This window comes from Sphaerodactylus townsendi, linkage group LG03, assembly GCF_021028975.2.
Source record: "Sphaerodactylus townsendi isolate TG3544 linkage group LG03, MPM_Stown_v2.3, whole genome shotgun sequence".
NCBI classification, from domain to species: domain Eukaryota; kingdom Metazoa; phylum Chordata; class Lepidosauria; order Squamata; family Sphaerodactylidae; genus Sphaerodactylus; species Sphaerodactylus townsendi.
This window is the reverse complement of record NC_059427.1, coordinates 46,684,413-46,708,104: the sequence shown is the minus strand read 5'-3', so window position 1 is coordinate 46,708,104 and position 23,692 is coordinate 46,684,413. Positions and strand designations below refer to the sequence as shown.

Below are 23,692 nucleotides of genomic sequence, written 5' to 3'. Positions count from 1 at the left end.
ACTTTGGTCTGATCCAGCTGGCTTGTTCTTATGTTCTTATGTTCTTAGGGTTACCTAACACAAATTTGTCTCCACATAGAGACAAATAGAGTCAATATGTTTTATCTGGTGAAGATTTATAATGGCATAGACAAAAATCCTCCAAATGGTATGGCAGCCTGGTGCATGCAAAAAACTTGCTGTGTGGAAATAGTACCACAAGTTTCAATTTCAGTAGCCATCCTACATAGGTTGATGTTCACTGAACTGAAGGCCAAGGTCTCTTTTATTACAGGGGTTTAGATTAGATGGTCATTGTCAGTTTTGTACTCTGAAGGTCAAATATTTGCACATGTTTGTGTTTTGCTTGCAGAAATCAATACCTTGATGAAAAAAAGGTTAAAATATTTGGAGACTGATAGATGGTTTACTTTAAAAATATTAACAGTTGAACAGATTGTGAAAGCACATAACATAAATTCCCGTACACTTGATCTGTTTGCGGACTGATGAAATGAATTTTGGAATGGCTGCTAGGCCAAGTACAGGCAACCTTCAGCACATATACAGATGTTGGCATCGAGTTCCTTGCAAAAGTAACTGAGGCAAGCCACTGAGGCTCCGAATTCCAGGAATCTTGCCAAGTACACCCCCCCCCCCACCGCTCCAACACTTAAATTTACTGGGAAACCAACAGCTTCTCAGGAAGATGTCGATTTTCTGTGTATTTGGACCAAAAAGGTTGCCTTCTCCTGCCCTAGACCCTTTGGATCAGGATTTGACAGTGATAGAATAGTCTCGTGCCCGGGACTGCAGGCGCCCCCCACCCCCAAGTTGTATTCAATGGCCTATATGGCCCCTTCCAATTGTATGATTCAACAGACCGAAAACTTCACTGGCAGGAGTGCAAATGTCTTAGTAACCTGTGCCAGGACCTTTTTGCTTTTAGCAAAGACTCAGAAACGTCAATTGCTAATGATGGGATGTAAGGTTTGGAATAAAGGGACAGTGGAACTTGGAAAGTGAGAAGGGAAACCAGCTAAGTGAAACACAGAAGCAATGAGGCAGGTGAGCTGAGAACATTAAGAACGGACCAGCCTTTGTCAAGATTCCAGATAATTCTTAAATCAAAAAATAAATCCTGAGCATTTCCCAAAAAAAGAAAGGGCCAGTCCTGAGTCAAGATGGGAGGGGTTTATCCATCTCTAAACTTATGTAGTTGTTTGTATAACTGGAAATTTAACATAATAAGGAATACTTAAGTGGGGGAATTTTTTGTATTAGTAAATGAGTTTAAATATTCTGATGAAGTAGAGAATTTGTAGATGAAGCAGATAATTGGATTGACGCTTTCCCAAGGGGTATGGGTATTGTCATCATTAAAACAGATCAGCACAAAACGTTCAACCACGGAGTGAGTCACCGAAATAGGTAAAGTGATGTTCTATGTAAATTCACTCCAAGTCTATCAAGCACACGCTGTTTCAGCAGACTGTTCATTTTCTCACAGTAACATACTTTTCTTAATGGGAGAATTTCTTCATGGAATTGTGTGTGTCAATTGACATGTGATCTACAATCAATTGTGACCCAGTTTTTCCCCCTTTGAAATCTGAATTAATGTTTAGGGAACTTCCTGCGAACATAATGGGATTAATATATAACCAGTGCATGAAGTAGAAATGCTAGATAAGAAAATCTTCAGATTTTTTCATAGCAAACCTGTGCTATGAAATCATCTTCAGAATGTCCAGAAGGCTGTATTAAACTGGGGCAGATTCTAGGGTTAGGGTGAACGTAGCCATCTTAAATGCAATTTGACGAAGTTTTATGTTGTGGCTGCGCATGGCAAGTTGTGAAGAGGCAGTCTCTGTGCAGGAAAGTGAGATTTGAGGATTCCACTGGATGGTGCTGTCAGCACAGCTGAAATAATAACAAGTTTTGCTTCCTGGAGAGAGAACTTCTCTAAGATGTGCAACTGGTGAAGTGGTATTAAATCATATGGATATAAACTGGTTTACAAAGTCTCTCACAGCACTAAGTGGACAGGCTTAAGAATGGCAGGTGAAAGATGAGACTGGCAGAATAGCCTTGGTTATTCTTCCATGATGCTGGGAGGAAATTATTTCTTACTTTCTATGAAAGGTTTTGTGGTCATAGTTTAGGAGTGATGCTGCAAGTTGCTTACACAATGGAAATACAACGAAATTGAGATTCCTGAGTTTATATGGCTGATGTAATATTTTTAAAGGGGGCTTGCCTGGGCAAGATTGTATGGAGAAAAAACTATATGGCATAAACTTATTGGACTTGGATATGAGACACCTGGGTTCAGTTCCCTCCATTCAGCCACAAAGTTTGTTAGCTAATCTTAATCCAGTTCTGTACTTCTAGCACTTTACAGAATTCTTTCTTGTGCCAAGAATGTGGATCTCCATGTATGTGATGGCTCTTAGCTGTATAGATGAAAAAGATGTTAGGGAAACAGGACATACACTTACATTTTAAGCTTTCTGTTAAATGACCTGAGCAACATTACAGTTCACTGGAATCCCAGTCTTTTTAATATAATGTGCCAATAATAATCATTTTGCCTCAAATACTTCCTTTTATAAATCATTGGATTAAAGAAGCAAAAAGTGCTAATCGTTCAGCAGAATTTTTTTTTCAAAAACTTAAAATTAAGGATCCATGATTGCATGTGCCTCTGAATGTCTGGTTCTTGGGTAAGAAGATATTTTAACTAGTTGTATATATGGTAAATAAGTCAGCATGTGATGTGTTGTGAGTTGCATTCTCTGACAATAGTTAAGCTTTCTCTTATTATTCCGTCGCAGTCAAGGTAGTAGTGTTATTTAGAAACATTTCTCCCATTACGATTTCAAAACATGAACGTGTACACTGATTTACTCTCTTTTGCCAAAATGTATGTGCAAATACTTGCGTTAATAGAATTGCTCAGTACATCCTATTAGCTATTTTCCAGGTATATTTCCCACATTGCTACTTGTAGGCTCATAAAATTCAACAGCATGGTTCCATTTCTTTTGAGTGGGAAGTATTAGGCCCCCTACAAATGTCAGTTTCAGAGAAGTAACCATGGTACCTCTCTTGCAGCAAAAATGAACAGGAGTTTTTTATTCTACTACACAGCTTTCATACACAATGGCCTACTTTACCAGATGCATGAGGTAGGTCCTTAGTTGCCATACACATATATAAAAGATTATGAAGAAAAAAGTAACCTGGATAGCTTTAAAAGGGGCTTGGACAGATTTATGGAGGAGAAGTCGATTTATGGCTACCAATCTTGATCCTCTTTGATCTGAGATTGCAAATGCCTTAACAGACCAGGTGCTCGGGAGCAACAGCCACAGAAGGCCATTGCTTTCACATCCTGCATGTGAGCTCCCAAAGGCACCTGGTGGGCCACTGCGAGTAGCAGAGAGCTGGACTAGATGGACTCTGGTCTGATCCAGCTGGCTTGTTCTTATGTTCTTATGTTCTTATGTTCTTAAGTAGTAAATAACACGGGGAAAGTGTTTTTGTGCTGTGGAGAAGGGTAACTTTTGGATCAGCAAAACAACATCCTGTAAAAGTGAATTTTTCTCTGATAGACGTTTGAATCTTCCTGTTTTTAATTTTTCCCCTATGATACAAACTAGAATATTTGCAACGAATTACAACATGTGAAACAAAGCATATGGATGAGACCCATCTCTTATTTTATCATGCCAAAACAAAAAAACAGAAAAGCCAGCTTTCCACAAATTTAATGTAGTGTAAGAGATAAGCACTTTAATAATATAATATTTGTTAATAAATGTGTAACCAGCCCTTCAAATGTGATTAAAGTAGTCACACATAAGAGGAAGGGTGAATTTCTTCAATATTCAGTAATAATCATTTTAGCAACTGTAAAATGTAATGTTATTTCTGCATCTGATCAGTCAGCAACTTCTCTTGAGGAACTGAACAAAGATCTACCAGACCACTGCCAGACAGCCCGGAAAACCCACAACAACCAGTTGAACAAAATTAGTTTAGTGTCATCTACAAATCTTTTGCTAGAAAATGTATATCTTAGAGCAGGAGTCTCCATACACTTCTTAAGCTTGCAGTGCCTTTGGAATTTCAGAACAAGGGGGTGGACCATACCACAAAATGGCTCCAGGAAGTGAAGCCAACCACAAGATATCAGGAAGCAAGGTTATGTATGACTCTTCAACATGTCAGGCTTGAAGCTCTGTTTAACAAGATGTCTTTTAAACTGAACAGCCAGTCCAGAAGCATTCTTCCCATTGGGCAAAGTGGGATTTAAAGGGAGAATCTGGGGTCCCCAGTTTAAACATTGAAAGTGGTGCTGTTTCAGGGTAGGGGATAATCTGCTTTCGATGTTGTTTAAACTGGGGACCCCCGATTCTCTCTTTAAGGTGGATTTAAAAGGAGAATCTGAGCTCCCTAGTTTAAACACCATTGAAAATCATGCTGTTTGGGAGTGGGTTCCAGCATCACTTGTTTAAACTTGGGAGCCCAGATTCTTCTTTTAAATCCACCTTAAAGGAAGAATCTGGGGTCCCCAGTTTAAATAACATTGAAAGCAGAGGCGTAGCTGGGCCAGAGTGCACTGGTGCGCACTCTGGCTTTTTCGTGCACACCCCCCACTCCCACTTACTTTAGAAAACCGAGCAGGCTGGAGAACAGGCCTTCCTGTTCTGGTGGGAACTACATGCTGTAGATGCAACCTTGGGTTCATCTTGAGCTGTGAGAGTGAGCAACTTAATTTTTGCATAATAATCTTATTCTTATCATCTTGAGTTCTCATGATTTTGTGAGATGCTTTCACTGCCCAGGTGAGTGAGGCCTGGATTTCCTTACTTGTTTCCTTACTTTGTGGATATGCTCATCATGTACATAAGACTTTCTCACTGTACAAGGGTGGGGGCTCTCTAAATAAACTAATTTTAGCTTGTTGTGGATTTATTAGTTTGTTCATTTGCCTGAGGGTGTTCAGCACTGTGTAAATACACACATGGTATTATCAATAGTTTTGTTGCTGTTTTTCTCACTAGCCCTTGGCACACAAAATGCAAACTCGCACAAAAATCTCCTTGCAGCAGCCAGTAGTAGGTGTAGTCATGTTTGAAATGGATGTGCTCCTTTAAAACTAATAATCGTCTAACGATCAAGCGCTTTTAAAATAAAAAGCCTCACATATGAGAGGCCTCTGTTCCTGAGAAACATTTTGATGCCAAGCTAAAGTATTTTCTCGTTCACGGGAGAAGGGACTTGGATATGATTGATCTGTCTTGTTTGCAGTCCCATCTGTCAAAATGACAGGGTACAGTAATTTATAGGAACTTGAGAGCTTGTCAAGCGCTTTGTAAATTGTTTGTTAAGTGCAACAGTGCTTTCTGACATCTGGGGGCAGCTCACACCCACTCTTTTCTGCTATCTGGGATCATAATGAAAGTCTTTGGATTCTCCGCACTCGAGCTTGCACTTGTCAATTGGGCTTAACCGCTCTGAAAAAGTAGTTGTGTGGAGGAGCCCCCATGCAGTTTGAAATGCTGAGAAGCCCAGATGGCTGTAGCTTTTTCTTTGCCTGAAAGCCCACCGTGGTGGTAGCCCAGAGCCTCTGCTGCTGCAGACTGTTAGGAGGGAAGAGTTCTTGCCGAAGCTGTTTCTGTACAGAGGGTGGCAGGTTCTATGCATAAACCAGCAGTTTCGTATGTAAGGCGAAAACATCTGGTCACAGGTTAAGGTTGCAATCCAGATATGCCACAAATGTATCTGAGACCTGAGGTCTCAGCTTCAGAGAACCTGCAAACACTTTCCTGAATCCAATAAGTACTTTGGAGATTGGCACAAGAGCATTTCAAAGGAAATATAGCTTCACGGCCTGCATGCTTTATTCCCCCAAATTTCACATTTGTTTATGCAGGGGTCTGCAACCTTCGGCTCGCCAGATGTTCATGGACTACAATTCCCATCAGCCCCTGCCAGCATGGCCAATTGGTCATGCTGGCAGGGGCTGATGGGATTTGTAGTCCATGAGCATCTGGAGAGCTGCAGGTTGCAGACCCCTGTGTTAATGAGTGTGCATGGCTTGGTGGAGTGTAAGCCAGTTAAGCATTTCAAGTTCTTGGTAATCCTAAATTAAAGAATCAAGATTTACAATAATTATGATGGCACTGATATTTGGAATATATTGTAACTTTCAGAAGTACCTGTTAAGTTCAAATAATAGCAGTCTCTTCTGGCACAGTAATAGGGTCTCTACAGTTTCATATTTGTTTCTTTTACTGAGATCCAAATCTACATGGATATTATGTTCAAGGGGCACACAGATCCTTGTGTAAATTCACTTCTGTATTAGGAAATGTTCTCCATGTATCTTTTTTTGTGCACATATTGCTTTCCCTCGCACTGGAGACCACGGGAGATCATGCAGAACACTAGGTGTAAATTGAACTCTGTGGGCACATCAAGAGACGTTGGATTGGAGTGTCTGCATCTCTTGATATTCTGCAGAGTTGTTGTTTAGGAAGTCTTCTGGTTGTGGCTGCTTCTTATAACTCCAGCTGCTAAAATGATGAGACTGTTCTCTTGTAGACAAAACTCTAATGTGATGGTAGTATACATCCCAGAGCTCAAAAAAGAAAAGCTATTGAAACAATATTGCTGCAAAGATTTGGAAATGCAAAAATGACATCCTCCCAGGACTTCCTACAGAAGACAACAATATCGGTTTCTTCAATATGTGTTTGATGACTGGAACTCTTACTTGCTTACCTCCCCCTGCCCCCATCCTGATAGTAAGAATTATAATGGAACAGAGTGGATTACACTTATGGACTAGTGAGAGTCCTGTGAGATTTTAGTGCCATCTGTAAAATTATTGTTATATGTTTTAAAGATGTAATGTTTAAATGTTTTAACTATTTATTATGTACATTGTATCACAATTTGAAGTGTGTGTTAGCTGGCCTGAGCCAGCTTCAGCTGGGGAGGGCAGGATATAAAATGCAATTAATTCAATCAATTAATTAATTAAGAGTTCAGTTTGTAAGGCAGTTGACTTCAGTGGACTTAAGTAGGTATAACTCCACTTAGAATTGCACTGTAATTTTGTGTTTGATGACTGGTGACTGCTAGTTACTTGTCCTGTTCCATCTGCTTTGGGAAGACCTGGTGGACAACAGCTGGCAGTTTGAATGTAGCCTGCAAAAGAGATGCAGTTTGAACGTAGCCTGCAAAAGAAAAGCTAAAAACTACACAGCCAGGTAAACCCACAACAGCCAATTGATTCTGGCCTGGAAAACCCACAAGAGCCAGAAGCAAAATTGTTTTTGCAGCTGATTGGCAAAAATTATCCCTGTGGTGGTAGGTTCTGAAGTTCATTTTTGCTCCTTCTGTATTCTGCCTTTCAGCTCTCAGGAAGCAGACAGAGATCTATCAAAATGATGCTTGAAACTGTAAAAACACTTGAGTGATATACAGACCAATTCAGACTGGGCAGGGATGGCACCACTCTGGTACTGCCCCGCCCCCTCCAAAAGGCTTTCCTGCAGTGCAAGAAGCCCCAAAGTAAATTTAAAAAAAATCTTACCTGAAACTCCCCCATAAGAGAAAGTAGAGATACTCCACAAAAAAATGCAGTGTATCTCAAGGCTAGGCCCACTGGTGCAAGGTTGCTGGTGGTGGAAGCTGACATAGGTAGGCTCCAACCCTGGGAATGCCCTCACCATTGCCCCCGATAGAGAGCTGGGTGCCACAGCCAGGAGTCCCGGGGCCATGCAGTGGCCAGGCACCAGCGGATTTGCCCCTCTGCCTAAGTAAGTGTCTGGGAGAGGGCAAATCCACCATCATAAGCTAATTCTGCCTCAATGTAAGGGTCTGTTACCCCAGTCAATAACAAGTCTCAAGAATGGTTCAAGAGCTTTATTAGAACTGTGTCAGCCCAACAGCCAGATAGCCGAAACTGGGGTTTGGCTCTCTGGCCCCTATACATGGAGGTTACAGTTTGACTGAACCCAGTATACCCCCACCCTCACATTCCCATAGTATCAGCATGTGAAAGGACAGTGAGAAAGAGACATTGTTTTTGGGACAGGCAGTTACTCCCTCAATAAGGCAGATAAGGAGAAACAGTGTAAGCACTACTGCTAGTTACTTGCGAGCAAAGGAAAGAGGCCCCATGACCTTGGGCAATGATAATATCTGGGCCATCTGCACTCAGGCTGCCTACATGCAAACTGCCAGGCCGAGTACGGCGCAGGCCTGGCACTCCAGAGGGGGATTGCCCCCCCCCCAGGATTGCACTGCCCAATTGATGTAGATCCCAAGCCTTATAGTTTATTGGTAGGATTTGTGGACATTCTGCCTGGCAATTGAAAGGCGATTGGCAATTGAATAGAGTGGTTGGCAAATTGACAGGTGATATCCCGAAATGCAGAAATGAAGACATTAGGTTTGGTAATATTCCCGTTAAACTCCTTCAGATGATGAGTCATTAAAAATAATAATAAAGGGTTACTTGGTACCACACATCCTGAAACAAGGCATAGCACATACTAATTATAATGATTTAACATGGAGGATGAGAGGATGAGCACTTGCCACAACATCTTGTTGTGTGTGGGGCGCAATCTCAGTGATGAGAGTGGTTTAAAACGAATTGCAAGAGGTGCTAATTATACAGCTTATCCCTTTTTCACCAAATGGGGGGAAAAAATCAAGTTTAAAGAAATTTGTAAAGGTCACAGCCAGGAAACCTAACTATTTTATGCTTCATTTGCTGACATTTCTGAAAGTGGAACTTTTTTGCTGTAAACTTGGAGATGCACGTCATGACTGTGGGAGTGGGTTCCCCCCACCCCCCAAAAAATCTGTTTCACAGCGAAGTTGACACTGGACTACACTAAAAGTCTATTTAGCCCAGAGTTCTGTTCCCACACTGGGCAAACAGATGGTCCTGAAAAACCTACAAGCCAGCATGATGGTGGCAGGGGATGATGGGAACTGTAGTCCATAACAACTGGAGGGCTGCGAGTTTGACACCTACGCCTTAGAATATGGAAGCTCCACTTAGCCATCATATCTAATAGCAGAGGTGGAGCTTCCATGGGCTGCCTGGGGACAAACGCCCTTGGTGACCACCGTTCACGTCACATGGGGGCTGGAAAATCGCCCAACAGCCCTCCTTCCCCCCTCAGCCTAGACTGCAGGTGGGTGATCCTGGTGGGTGGGACCAGGAAGAAGTGAGTGTGGCCCCTGTCTCTTCCCACCACCATCCGTTTTGTAGCAGCTGAAGTCGGTGGGAGCAGAAAGAAACTTGGCCAGGCACGGCCGGGAGGGAGCTGGGCGAGCACTGTCTTTGCAGCCTGGCAGCTGGCTTGTGAGTCCTCGTCAATGCTGGGAAGAAGGGAGCCAGACTCCTGGGCTTGGCAGCTCTCCCCGACCAAAGCTCCCCTACCAGTGGATGGAAAGAGCACAGGAGCCCCATCGGAAGGACAGGTCCACGGTTGGGGGTCCTCTAGTAACCTCTTTGGCATGGGGTGGCTGTTTTGCTCCCCCCTCCCTCAATCTCCCCCCTACCTGGGGTGACTGTGGTGGGCAGCATGAAGGGCATGTACAGCCTGACTGTTGACAAGGTGCTGTGGCGCTTTGAGCTGCAGGAGATCTGCGGGCTCAGCTTGGAGCAGGTATGGTGGCAGCAGGAGAAGTGCAGTCTCAATGGTGAGTCTGGGGGTGGTGGGTGGGCTAGAAGTCCAGACTAGGGTGGGGAGGAGTTGTGAGTCTAGGCTTAGGGGGCAGGAAAGGTGACTGGCTGGTCTTCCCACTCTCCCAGTGGGGTCGGGAAGCCTTCTGGAATTACTACAGATCTTCAGAGTAGGATGATGTCTTGCCAACTTCCCCCACCCCTAGCCATCCCTTGCCACCTTCCCCCACCCCTAACCACCCCTTGACACCTTCTCCAACCCCTTCCCACCCTCCTTCCAACCCTAGTCACCCTTTCCCATCTCCCCCACCCCCAGGCACCTCTTGCCACCTTCTTCAATTCCTACCCAACCCTTGCCTCCCTCCCCTACCCCTAGCTCAACTGGCATTGTTCTGAGAGATGGTGATTTTGGGGTGATTCCGTGCAAAAATCATGAGGATCCACAAGGATCCATGTTTTCCAAGCAGGTTTTTGCACCACTGCGGTGCCACGAAGCATGGGATGTGTGATTGTTGTGTTCAGACATGTGGCCAGGGGCTTGGGTTATGATTTGGTGCTAATTTGGGGATGACCAAGTACAAAAATTAGGAGGATCCATGTGTTTTAACCACGTTTTTGAGTCATTCTGGTGCCATGGAGCATGGGATGTGTTCAGGCATGTGTCTAGGGGTATGATGTGCAGGTGATTTTTGGGTAACCAAGTGGAAAAATCATGAGGATCCACAAGGATCCATGTTTTTCAAGCAGGTTTTTGAGTCACTATGGCACAATGACGTGTGGGATGTGTGATTGCTGTGTTCAGACATGTGGCTAATGGCTGGAGTTGTGATGTGCTGGTGATTTGGGGATGACTTCGTGCAAAAATCATGAGGATCCATGTTTTTCAGGAAGGTATTTGCTCCACTGCAGCGCCACAAAACATGGGATGTGTGATTGTTTTGGTGATGCCTGTGGACTAAGACATGTTCTATAGTTTCATGGTGGTTTCATTTCATTCCAATGCAAAAATCATATGAATTCATGAGGATCCGTTTAAAATAATCTGGATCCGGCTTTTACCCAGATTTGTGAGTTGGGGCATGTTCTATAATGTGATGGTGATTTTGAGATGACCTGGTGCAAAAAAAACTTTGTTTGGTCATGGTGGGGGAGGGCGGCCACCCATACAGGGTTGGGGTGGCGGAAAACTCAGATTTTGCCCCAGGCTCCATTTTTCCTAGCTATGCTTCTGTCTAATAGCAATTGACGGACCTTGCTAAAGATCTACACTGCTGCACTGCTTTGGAATCCTGGTGCTGTCCAATAATATAATTCTTTTTTCCTTTCCTTTTTGGATAAACAGTGGTGGGCTACCTCCACCCGAAGATTCTTTTTGAGTCAGATCAGTACTTATAAGAAAAGCCTTCAGGGCCACTTCTAGGGAGCCTGTCTTGATTCCCTAATCAGAAAGTGTGTGCATACTTGTAGGTATGCAGAGATCACCTTTTTACACCTTGTCTTTCTCTCTGGTGGAACTATCTTCAACACCCTTTGTCACAGTAATTTCATGACTGAGAAATCCTTATGGTTTGCAGGTAGGCATTTCCCAGAGCTCTGTTCCTTAGCTCATCAAAGATTATGTTTTTAAAAACTTTATTGGTTAAACATGTTCCCAGAAAGCACAGATCTTTGGAGACAATCCACAGGCTAACAGAATAATGCACAATGCTAATAAAAGAACAAAATGGAGTAGCCAGTCAGATTTACTGAAAATATCTCTTCCTTCCTTTGAGAAAGGGGGCTACCTCCACTTACAGAGGGTTGTTCAAGGAGAAGGTGAAGATCTCGTGGAACTAAGTGATGAAATAGAATGTCTGACAATGAACAACACCCCAGGCTGTCCCATTTATGGATTTTCCTTCTAGCTTTGGAGGGCCCTTCCTATTATAATTTGGAGTACATCTTCAAAACGCCCTCCAAGAAGACTTTCGGCCAATTACTTTAAAAGTATAGATTAAAGGAGGGTGAGGTTGTTGAAGGGGTTGTTTGCATCATGCACCAAAATTAGTCCTGCATGCAAAAGTGAAGTCCCAGGGGCATTATGGCAAAAGTCAGGAACAATTTATCAAGGCATTGACGGGATTAACAAATAGCATTATGGGCATTCTACTGGGCTTAGCTCCCCCTCCATCAGAGTAAAAGAGCCAGCCTTCCTTTTGGGAATGTAGCTGAAATAGTCCTGTGTTGTTAGGAAATCATATTCATCCATCACTCCATAAATTATCTAATTCCCTTTTTGATTCATCTAAACTTAAGTCATGATCAGCAACGATGCCTTTCAAAGCCCAATGTAATTTAAAAGATGTAAATGTGTTTAGGATTGCACAATGCATTTTATAGCAGTGAATTCCATAAGTTAATTTTGCCTTGTGAGAAGTATTCCGCTTCATCTGTCTTAAATCTGTTGCCCAACAACTTCAGTTCTTGTATAATGGAAAAATGAATTGTAGTATATAAGGAATACCCTTATTCATTCGAAAAATGACAGGAGCTCAGAAATACAGGTCAGGATCTATATATACTTCCCCTTGGGGTAACAAGTCTCTGCATGTTTTGATTTTATGATGCATTTATTCTTCCATGTTGAGAAAGGTGTTGGGCTTTTGCCCACCTGATAGTTATGTGTAGTTTTTCTCTCTGCAGAGATGAAATGTTGTGGTTTTCTGTAACGGTAGCTGGCGTAGACCGAGCGGGCACACACCTAAAGTTCCTGTCAAGCACCAGCTAGGTTACATTTTCCTTTTGTGCACCATCTTTATTAATGGCCTTAATTAATTCACTCTAGAGATAATACCCTATTTCACAATATTAATTTTCCCCTGTACTTTGCAAATGACAGTGCACATGAAATTAATATCCCGCATCCACCCGTCCGCATAAAAAAAGTGACAATCTACAGACTGATTCTGTATAATCTAGCAAAATCGCTACACATGACACAAGCACCATTATTTAAAAATGAGTGTTGTTCCAAAATTACTGAACACCGTTTCTTTGGGAAAAATCCTGTTTCAGGTTCTAGTTTCTGCTAAACCCCTTTGGAGAAGTTGAGTCTGATGATGATTTTAGTCCATTTTGCTTGGAATCTTGGTATTTAATAACTCCACCTGTTCTGTTCAGAGAGCACGCTGCCTGCTGCAAGATTCTGTCTGAATGCTAGCCTGGGTGCCAGCCTCCAGGCGGGACCTGGTGGTATGTGGAATAAAAAGCTGATTCTGTTGCTAAAATCTTTGGCTGTTTCTGCACGGGCGAATAACAGCGCCCCAGGGACTGCATTCCTGGGGAGGAGTTTGCATGGCCGGCGCTTCTGCATCGCAGCAGCACCATCCTTGCCCCCCACCCAAGCAGTGCGAAGGCACTGCTTTCAAACCCTGCGCAGGGAGCAAGGTTTTTGTAAAGCAGTGTCTTCCCGCCGGCAAGGTGCGAATAGCACCAGCAGGAAGACGCTGTTTTCCCCGTCTCCTCCACTTACCTCTTCTGGCATCGTTGCTCTAGAGGGCTGGAGGGACATGCTCACACTGTGTGTAACAGACTTCCCTCTGTGATACACCTCTGAAAATGCCAGCCACAGATGCAGGCAAAACATTAGGAACAAGATCCACCCAACCACGGCCACACAGTCCGGAAAACCCACCACAATTAGTTGAATCCAGCCGTGAAAGTCTTACACTTACCCAATTTGGAAAGATCCTCTTCACAATCCATTCAATTTTCAGTGTCATCTGCAGACTTGGTGATTTCTCTTAGGTAGGAGATGATGGGGATCATCTTCAGGGTTTTTCTGGAATCCCTAAAGCCCAATGTGAGGGGCAGTAGCCCAAGGTCCACTCTAAAGAAGATGACTTGGTTTCTTAAGAATAATTACTTAACTGGCTGAGAATAAAGGTCCATCCAACTCAGCATTTTGCTTTCAACAGAGAGTTGCCAAATACTTCTAATGAGGTGAAACCAGGCAGCAAAGACAACAACTCTCCACTATGGGTTTTCGCAACCATTTGGTATACATTTGAATGTAGGTATTCCACTTACATATTGTGGTTAATAGCTATCTACTGAGACAGAAGGTACAACCAAATGAGGAAATTGTAACAACAATTCTGTCACCACATCTACTTTCCAGTTTCCTTTTTCTGAAATGTTCCTGACTAAGAATGCTTCTGGAGTCCATTAGTACAGCTTCAGGCCCAAGGCCTTGTCTTTTTAAACTCTAGATAGCCCTTAGGTAAAGTGTGGGGTTAGAGAAATAGGCCTCACTATATGACTTGTAGTTCTTTCACAGAGTACTGCGAGATACTAGAACCAGCAAAGCATCACTGCCATGTTGACTTTTTCATCTGTGTATGAACTATGTATTAAATAGAAAATGCATCAGTTGCCATTTTAGTGAGCAGCTGTAAAGTCACATGGAGTTAAACCAACATAAGAGAGACATGTCCTGCACGCTCCAAAAATAATGTGGATAATAGGAAGGCATATGTAAGATCTAGATCAGGGGTAGGGAACCTGCGGCTCTCCAGATGTTCAGGAACTACAATTCCCATCAGCCCCTACCAGCATGGCCAATTGGCCATGCTGACAGAGGCTGATGGGAATTGTAGTTCCTGAACATCTGGAGAGCCGCAGGTTCCCTACCCCTGATCTAGATCCTGTGAAGCTAAAAGCAGAGTAAAGCATAACAAAGGTGCTCACTAGCTAGCAAGGAGCAGTGAGAGTAGAGTCTCAGAAGCAAGCATGATCCAAACATCTTGTGGGGGTGAAAAAGGGCCACCTGATCTGCTCTGGCCCAGTGGTAAAAAGAGGCTTCCTATGAGTGTGGCTGGTCTCCCCTTGTTTCTTCATCTGATGAAACTTAGGCTGAACATCCCTTAAGTTACAAGGTCAAGACACACTGCGAGCTTTTCTCCTGATGCTACATAAAAGTGCGCCAGTGTAATAAACACCAGAAGATTTGCTTACAGTAACAAATCCAATCAGCACCTTCAATCTTCTTCCTGCAGTTTTAGCACTGGCGTGGGCCTCTCCTTTGAAAGTTCTAAGCACCCATGAACTCATCAGAAGGGTGGGATGCAGTGGTGTAGCCTCCTTGGGGTGGGGACAAATGCTGTGGGCAGGCCCCCATTCGGTCACGTGGGGGCGGAAAATTGCCCCCACACCCCTCCTCCTCCCCCCTTGACTGGGCCCAGCCCTGCCAGGCCTCTCCTTCAGCCAGCAGAGGCTCCATCTGCTGAAGGAGCGGCCTAGCGGAGCCATCGCAGGGCGCCCCTTGGCCCAGCCCTACCCTGCCAGGCCCAGCAGAGACCGCAGCTGGTCACCCCTCGCCCCTGCCCTGCCAGGCCCCACCAGGCTGCCAGGAACTGCCACCGGCTCAGGTAAGTGGGGCGCAGGGGGCACCACTTTGCCCCAGGTGCCATTTTCCCCTGCTATGCCTGGGTGGGATGTACCATTTTAAGAACATAATGTTTCCTGGTGATGATAGCTGCCTTGAATTCTCCATTGTTTAAAGGAAATTGTAGAGCATAAACAGAAAAAAAAATCCACCCTGTATCCATCTATTGGATGTGTCCTCCAACAGAGGATTTTGTTCTTGCTGCACCAACCAGATTGCAACTCTACAAGTATCTCATCTCACAAGTGTTCCTTCGTCAGTTTCCTCAACTACATGTTTTCTAGGTCAGCAGTAGCAATATTATTGTACTGAGAAATAATTCAGTTCATCTACAGCCCATTAATATGACTCTGGAGAACACCCAATTTATATCCTGCCTAATGCTGCATGTTCAGTTTTAACAATTGTCAGCTGGGCTTGGATTACTCTAAAAAGTCTTCACAGTTGAGAACACAAGGAGCGTTCCCTGGCACCTGATGAACATAAGCAGCAGGCAAGCCATGTTCTTAACTGCATAGTTAAGATTAGTTTTCCTTGTCTGAAGAACTGCTTAGGCGTTGCTGAATCTTTGGTGCCTGGTTATTTTACATATCCGTAACAGTTTATGAGTTTTGCCACTGTAGCAGTCACAGAAAGAACATTGCAAAGGTTGGAAAATGTGGCTTCACATAACACCCTCCCTTCCCAACTCTTTTATCTGCTAAAACTACAAATTTCCCACACGAGAGTATTTAGGAGTACATGTTCGAATATCTGTGGTTTTGTGTTTTAAGATTTAATAACAAATTTACCTGCCTTGACGAGAGAAAGCTATCTGTTCAGCAATAGGGACGTGAACTTAGTTATACAATGCGTATTCTTCCTTTTTTCAAGATGGAAAAGCATCTAGGTTCACACAGTTTTTCAGTGCTGCCCAGTTCAAAAAGGTGCATGAGCAGAAATCTCCTCTTCTACACAACCACGAGAAAGTAACATGGCTGCTATCCTCTGTTGCAGACCAGATGGTTTCCCAGATTTCCACATCCTTCTCCTTACAAGGCTGGAAACCAATAGTCAAAGTTCACTATGATACAGTTTAAAGGAGGATGCTGCTCGGTTTCCTCATGTTACTTTCTATTGGGTCCCCCCCCCATTTATCATATATAAGCAGATATCAGATGTACTTTTCTACACAAAATGGTCTACTGTGCTGATGGTGAGCTAGTCCTACAGACAGTCACCACCATACACAAGTTTGGCTTAAAAAGTATTAGTTTTTTCCCCCCTTCTATTGGTGACACTGAAATCTTTCCATTTTAAATTCAGGTTTATTTCCTTTTGCACAACCAAAAAGGACGACTGAGTTTGTGACACTGGTAATGATAAATATTTATTGATTCATTTCTGGCAGATAAACACCTTTCGTCTACACAAAGTGAAGACATATACTTCAGGACAATGGGAATTTAAATGAAAATCCACACGATGAGACAAAGACACCTGCTTGCTGCAATTGTCAATTCATACTGTTGTCATTATTCTGAAATAAAGTGAGATGTGGGTTCCAAATCAGCCTTGTGAAACCTTGATAATCAAAAAAGGGTCTTGCATCATTATGAATCAGGTTTAGGGCAAAGGATAATAGCAAATGTCTGATTTGCTGAACATGCATGTCATTTCTCTTTGCACATTAATCTTGTTCATTAGCAGAATGGCAGCTTGATCCATCACAACCAGCACAGAGAAGACAGCAATTGTACGCAATCCCCTGTCATAAAGACAGCTTGTAAGCAGCCTAACCACCTGGAAAATGGCTAGGGGAGATATGGCTTAATGGGATTGATACAGATTTTGATGGAACATACCTATGATGACTGGAGAACATCAGCACCAGCTATAGGATTCCCCTTCTGCATTGGCATTATTTATACTTGCAGAGCAAGCTGCCCCTTGGAATGTATTTAGATCCATTTTAGATCCCAGGATGCAGGGTACAGCAAAAGTTACAGTGGCCAAGCAGCAATCGAGACTGGAACATTGTGGTCTTTGCCTGACGGAAGCTGTGATTTGAACCCCTTAAGAAATGTCTTCTTCATAGTAGCTCACTTTGTCTACTTCATGCATAAGCATTGAACTAAAAGTGTGAGAAGCCACTCTTTTCACTTATACACGTTTTTTAATTATTTCATTGGCCTGTGTTAACTTTCCTCCCCAACACTTTCAGTGAATTCCCTCAAGGGCGTGTGATTGACTATGGGATCATTTTGTTGCCTGTTATCTAGAATAGTAGCTAGACTAGCTATTATAATGATCTGGGGAATCATCATCTCAGTGAACTCATGGCCCTTATGAGGGCACGAAAGTTTATGAGGCAGCAGCTCACTCAAAGAGTTGTCCTCAACAATAAAAATGGGCAGGTGGGGGTGTGGAGGAATTAGAAACTGAAGGAGATAATGGGTGTCATGGTGCTGTTGATGGCTACCCCATGGTGGGCAACATGTTTGAAGGTTCAGGGATCAAGAACAAATTATACATCTAAGGGATGAACTAAGAAATGAATCATGGAATGACATCTCCATATGGTATATTTGAAGAATGATATGTAGATGTTCCTGCAGCGCACTTCCAAGCCCTGCAGTTGCGTGGTGTTTGCTGGTCCCTTTCCTGTCTCATCTAGCCACAATTCAGGCAATAGCAGGTGCAGCATCACAGGTAATGCAGTCTGTGTGGTAAGAATCATATTTTTCAGTCCCAAAATGTTACCTGGTTTTTCCACTTCTCCCCACCCTGGCATGCACACATCCAAACTGTGAGAAGCTCCCACCTGGACATACAGTAAGACACTATAGCTGGAAGCACTATGCCCCTCCCCAGCCCAGATTTGAGTGAAGAGCCCAGTTCAGAAATGAACCTGCAGATGATTCTGGTTATACATTTCTCTACTGAAAGCCCTACGGAGGAAAATGGCTACAAAACAGTCAAAGATGCACATCTTTGTAATGAGGAAATGCATAGACAGACATGAGTATGAAACATGTCACAGGCAAACATTTTGGGGAGCTGGTCTGGCAGTTGAAAGCATTAAGGATCACACTGACTCTTCCCACATTGGAATAGCCCATGTCTTCCAACAGTTTCCTTTTGTTTGTATCTTTGCCCTCCAGGAATCCACAGAGAAAAAATATTGGAATCATCCTATATTAATGCACTTTATTTTATGATGTGGGAAAGCCTGGTTGTGGACCTTTCAATGGGACAACCCGGTCCTGTGCGTAAAATGAAATCCACATTGCTAAATCTGGACCACGATCCAAGAGGAACAAAAGAATTACCTGCATTGTACAGCAGCAAGCAGAGAGTCAAAAAGAGCTGTGAGTGGAACTTTGAATCATCAGGAAGGAGGGGATCATTCAGAGAAATGTAAACAATGCATAATTACAAACTGCCCCTTCCTCACTCCTCTGCCTCCACTGCCCCATCCCAAGAAGACCTCCTTCCCGGATGTTGTCGCTTCTCTTCTCCCTGGCCTTTGTTTATGCTGTCTAGCAGCTCCAACAAGCCGCTTTGGCTGCAGTTGATGGAATCCTGTGGGTCACAGGGGGCAGGGTAGTCTGGACTCTCTAAACCCAAGTACCTCTTCCCTGGATGTTGCCGTTTCTCCAAGTCCTGCTCACTGCTATCGAGCTCATCCTCCCAACTTCTCTTGCCAGGATGCTGTCGCTTGCTATAAGCCAGATACCTCTTGCCTGGGTGTTGCCTTTTGGTTAATTCATTTGAATAGGCCAGCTGGTTGCTAGGGATCTCGGAGTATGGATCCCACAGGGCCCTTTTGCCAGGGTGTTGCCTCTTCTGCAGTTCTACGTAGCGCTCAAATTCGTCATCTTCCTCTCGTTTCCCAGGGTGTTGCCGCTTCAGAGTTTCTCCATAGGAATCGTCGCTCGTGTCTTCCCTTCTCCCAGGGTGCTGCCTCTTGTCTAAACTGTTTAGTGATCGCTTTCCAGGGTGCTGTCTTTTTGAAATCCAGTTCAGCTGAGAAGCACTCGGCTCTGTCCAAGAAAATTTCCAGCGTTAACTAACACGAGAAGTAACATTATTTGTTCTCATAACCAGTGATTATTCAGTTAAGTTCAAGCAGGGTATCAAATGAAAGGCAGGAGTATCCAAAGTGATTCTGGTTTATTTAATGGATATATATACTCCTTAGATATAGAACCAGTATTGTTTGGTTATTACGTCAAAAATGGTCACACCTGCCAACTGGGAAAAGAAGAAACCCTCATCTACAAATGACTGGTTTAATCACGTATGGCAAATTTCATTAATGACTGTTTTAATCATGCATGGCAAATTGCATTAATTAATAAAAAATAACTGGCAGACAATTGCATTAATTAATAAAAAATAACTGGCAGACAAATTTATTGAACAATAGACATTACAATGTTTTGGAACGTTAAATGTGTGATGAAATCTTGCCTTTTGCATTCTGTGAATTACTATAATGGTAATTTTGTTTTTATCTTCTAATAGAATAATTTACTGTATGATTTTCAGCATGATTCTTTAAGGTTAATGTATTTAAGTGTCTATATAGCTTGAATTATTATCTGGTATATATAGCTAGCTTATTGAATCTGTTGAATATAATTAATAGTCATATGTAGTTATATTAATAGTTAATCTTAGGTAACAAATGTAGTTTGATTTATATGTATTCTGCTTGTCTCACTGATAATTGAGCTATGTAATCTTACCTTACCAATAATAAAATGCTAAGGGATGGAATGTCCGACAACGAACCCTCCACCAATAAGGGAGCAGGACTCACAAAGTAAGTCCTTCTCCCCTGTTGGTGGGGGACATTCCATTTTCTCCCACAGACTGAGAACCAGGTAAGTGGCAAGTGTCATGCCGGGAGAGGGGCGGGGCCCACTACAGTCCCGGTAAAACCCATTGCAGGGGAGATGCTTCGTGTTCTATCCTTTGCTAGGACCTATTGCATCTCTCCTGCAATGGGCTTTGCTACTAATTCTGTCATAAATGATATTAACAGAAGCTCAAGCAAGATTAATCATAGCAGTGCTGTATGGGCTTGGACAGGAGGTAATGTTAAACAGAAAGGCTGAACCATAATGGAAATAGTACTATAAAGCTGCTTGCAATATTGAAGACTCCATTCCACTCTTACCAGTCCACCAATGATTACTCAACTCCTGGTTCATGGGGATCAATGGGTAGACATAAGTGCAGAGTTTGCCTCTAAATTTCTGGGTAAGTCCATAATGGTCTTTTCATGAATTCCACTTCAAGAAATTTGTGGTAAAGCAGAAAAAAATTTTCTGCAGTGCCTACTTAGTAGTATTTGAGCAGGTGGGAGGAGTATTTGTTGGAGGGTTCAGATTCAGATTAGCCTATAGATGTGCAATGAATGCAAAAACTATGGGGCCTTATTTGGCATGCAGCAGTGCAAAGAATGTCCACACCTAGTCTACACAGAAGAGGAAGAGAAGTTATACCCCACCTTTCTTTCCTGTTAAAAGACTCAAAGTGGCTTACAATTTCCTTTCCCTTCCTCTCCCCACAACAAACACCTTGTGAGGTAGGTGGGGCTGAGAGAGTTCAGAAGAACTGTGACTAGCCCAAGGTCACCCAGCCAGAATGTAGGAGTATGGAAACACATCTGGTACCAGATAAGCCTCTTCTACTCAGGTGGAGGAGTGGGAAATCAAACTCAGTTCTCCAGATTAGAATCCACCTGCTCTTAACCATTATGCCACGCTGGCTCTCATTAGCTGCTATGCACAATGCAGAGGGCACAGACTAGTTGCTTGTGGAGTATCACCACTATTAAACTGACTTATTCAGAAGTCTAGATGTAGGTACAGCCTTCATAACTCAAGGGTGGTTCTTACCTAGCTCTAGAGAATCTCTGGTTAGTGGGTTTTAGACTGCTATCTGCTTGAGACCCTAAACACTTGCTGCCAGTTGGAATAGATAATATTGACCCAGGTGGAAACTTATGTTCAAAAGGCTTTCACACAAATTAATCACTATCATTTTGATTAGAGTATGTACCTACTGCAAGTAAAAGGGGCAAGATAGCCCCATTTCTCTTGCATAGAATGCAGAAAAGGGATGCAGAACTATTTTTAAAGAATTAATTGTCCGATGTCAGCAGCCAGGAATCAAGGTGTTCTAACATCTGCAAGTCATGCTCCTAAAAACTTGAGAACTTTTGTGTATATATTCAAAAAGTTAAGTGCATGAGTGCCATCAGGTCACAGCTGACTTATGGCAACCTTGTAGGGTTTTCAAGGTAAGGTACATTGAGAAGTCCTTTGCCATTGGCTGCCTCTGCATGTGCTGAGAGAATTATGAGAGAACTGTGATTGGCCCAAGGTCACCCAGCTGAATGCGGAGGAGTGGGAAATTGAACCTGGTTCTCCAGATTAAAGTCTGCTGCTTTTAATCACTATACCATGCTGGGTCTCAAAACGTTGCATGTATCAAATTAAAAAATAAATGTAAGGAAATTAACCTCAGCTGTGGAGACACAACAGAAGTCCTCAGATTCTCACTTACCGTTGTTGGTGTCCTCTTCATTATCTTCAGCCTTCTTGAGAATAGACCTCAAGATGATGTTTTCTGCCCTTTGGAAGATATCATCCAAGTGACTCTTTTCTTCATTCTCGCCATCCTCTGTAAATGGCTGCCCCAAATTGACACAAACACTGGTGAAAGCCAGAAAGAACAGCAGAAGGAACAGTTGAGCCGATGGCATTATGAGACTGAAGGTTCTGCGAAGAAAAACAGGGTGGCAGGGAATGGAACAAATATGATGATAAATGTAATCTTCATAATTATTCAGAAAGATGTGTCAGATGGCCAGGAGCTATAATTCTTCTGCCACTATCCCCCTCTGCTTTAGTTGACCATGGAAATGATTACTTGTCCCTTTTAATTTTCTGGACTCTCTTAGTTTTCACAAGGCTTTTTCAGATGAATATGGATATTTTTCTTTGAGCAAGGCACTGCCGGGCTACATGTGCAAATAAATGCTAATGTTCCTTCAAATCCTAATTCAGTTATAAGAATATGTTTTAGGAGTGACTTGAAGGCATTTAGTACCTAAGATGTGAAGCTATATAACTTCTTCTTAAAACTGGCGGTTAGGTCTCATTGCATACTATACATATTGTGGGTAAAATGTATCCATTTTTACGATGGATAGTATCCAGACAAAATCAATGTGAAGAAAAATTATCCAGTTCTCCAAAGGTTTGTAATGCATAGCTGTGTCACAGCTTTCATTAAAGCCAAATGATCTTTACTTTTAAAAACTTTCTATTTAACCCGAATTTTATAATATACAAGGAATGAAAATCATAACAATATGAACTAGCAGGTCTTCCCTCTCCCTGCAAACGAGATGTTCATCTTTATAAATTCCATACAAATAAGTGGTTTTATATTTGTTCGCTTTCTCCCAGTTTAGGGGTTTCATTTGTGCTTTTTTACCAAGTGGTTTCAAACACCCTAGAAACCAAGTAAGGGTATTTCAAGAAACACTGTTTATGAAAACTTAACTTTTATTTAGCAGCTGGTCTGTTATATTTTGGCTAATCATGAAAGGAGTACAAACATTTAGATTTTTTGAAAATATTGAAATCATTCAATATTTTTCTTTCTGATCTGTTATCTAGCAAACAAGCAACTGGAATTTCAAGACATCTACTGCAGTCAATTCTGAGATGTTATAGTGACTGAGCACTGTTTTTATACAGTGAAACACATTGCTTAAGAAAAATACACACATTCTGATTGAAAGTTTGTCAAAGCAAGAAGTCAGATCAGGCATTTCCTCTCAGTAACTGGCACAATTTGGTAAACATAAAGAACATCACAGAATAACAGCTGGACATTAGCATACAGATGTTTCTCCATTACACTCTTCCCAAGAAGAGGAAACTTCAACCCTGACAATTAAATAGCAATGAGAATTACCTTCTGCACAGGAGCTTCTGTCCTAGGCTGAGGTTTTGAAAGAGTTCTTCCAGTTCACTTTGTTTTTGCAGCTGTTTACACGTCTGAGCTTCAAAATTGTTCTCCTCGGTAAAATCACAGGAGATATCCAATAGAACTGCTGCTCAGCTCCCTTTGGAGGATCAGCTCTTCTTATAGAGAGCTGCCTCTGGACCTATTATGCAAATACCGTGAGGTAATGTAGGTGATGTGTTGCTTCCCCCCCCCTTCATTGATGTCAGCGATCTGAATTTTGCGCACATATTAAAATTTTGACAGTTCTCGGCTGACATCACAATACTGGAGGTTGCTACTTTTTGTTTCAATAGCTAGAATAAAATCAGGAAGAGTTTTTGTCTTGGAGGGGGAGGATCATAATTGCTTCTAAGCAACAACTGCACAGTAAGGCAGCAGGGCAGCAAATCTGGAGAGAACAAAGCATAAATGGTACAGCTTCTCTGTAAGTGTTTTATTAGTTGAAGACTCATAGCTACACATTTGTCTAATTGACCATAGAAGTAAAATCAAACACCATTTTGTGATGCCCCACACCCAAGTCTAGA

The 23,692-nt window shown here is 42.6% G+C and overlaps 1 protein-coding gene across 1 annotated transcript; it reads right to left on the bottom strand.

The window, feature by feature from the left end:
- Window positions 1-16,471: 16,471 nt before the first annotated feature.
- On the bottom strand, window positions 16,472-23,406 carry TRH (thyrotropin releasing hormone). The gene is made up of 3 exons (XM_048491747.1): window positions 23,112-23,406; window positions 21,690-21,904; window positions 16,472-19,153 (listed from the first exon to the last, which is right to left on the bottom strand). Exons 2-3 carry the CDS (start codon window positions 21,886-21,888, stop codon window positions 18,561-18,563), a joined length of 792 nt encoding a protein of 263 aa, XP_048347704.1. The 5' UTR covers window positions 21,889-21,904; window positions 23,112-23,406; the 3' UTR covers window positions 16,472-18,560.
- Between the last annotated feature and the right edge of the window lie 286 nt (window positions 23,407-23,692).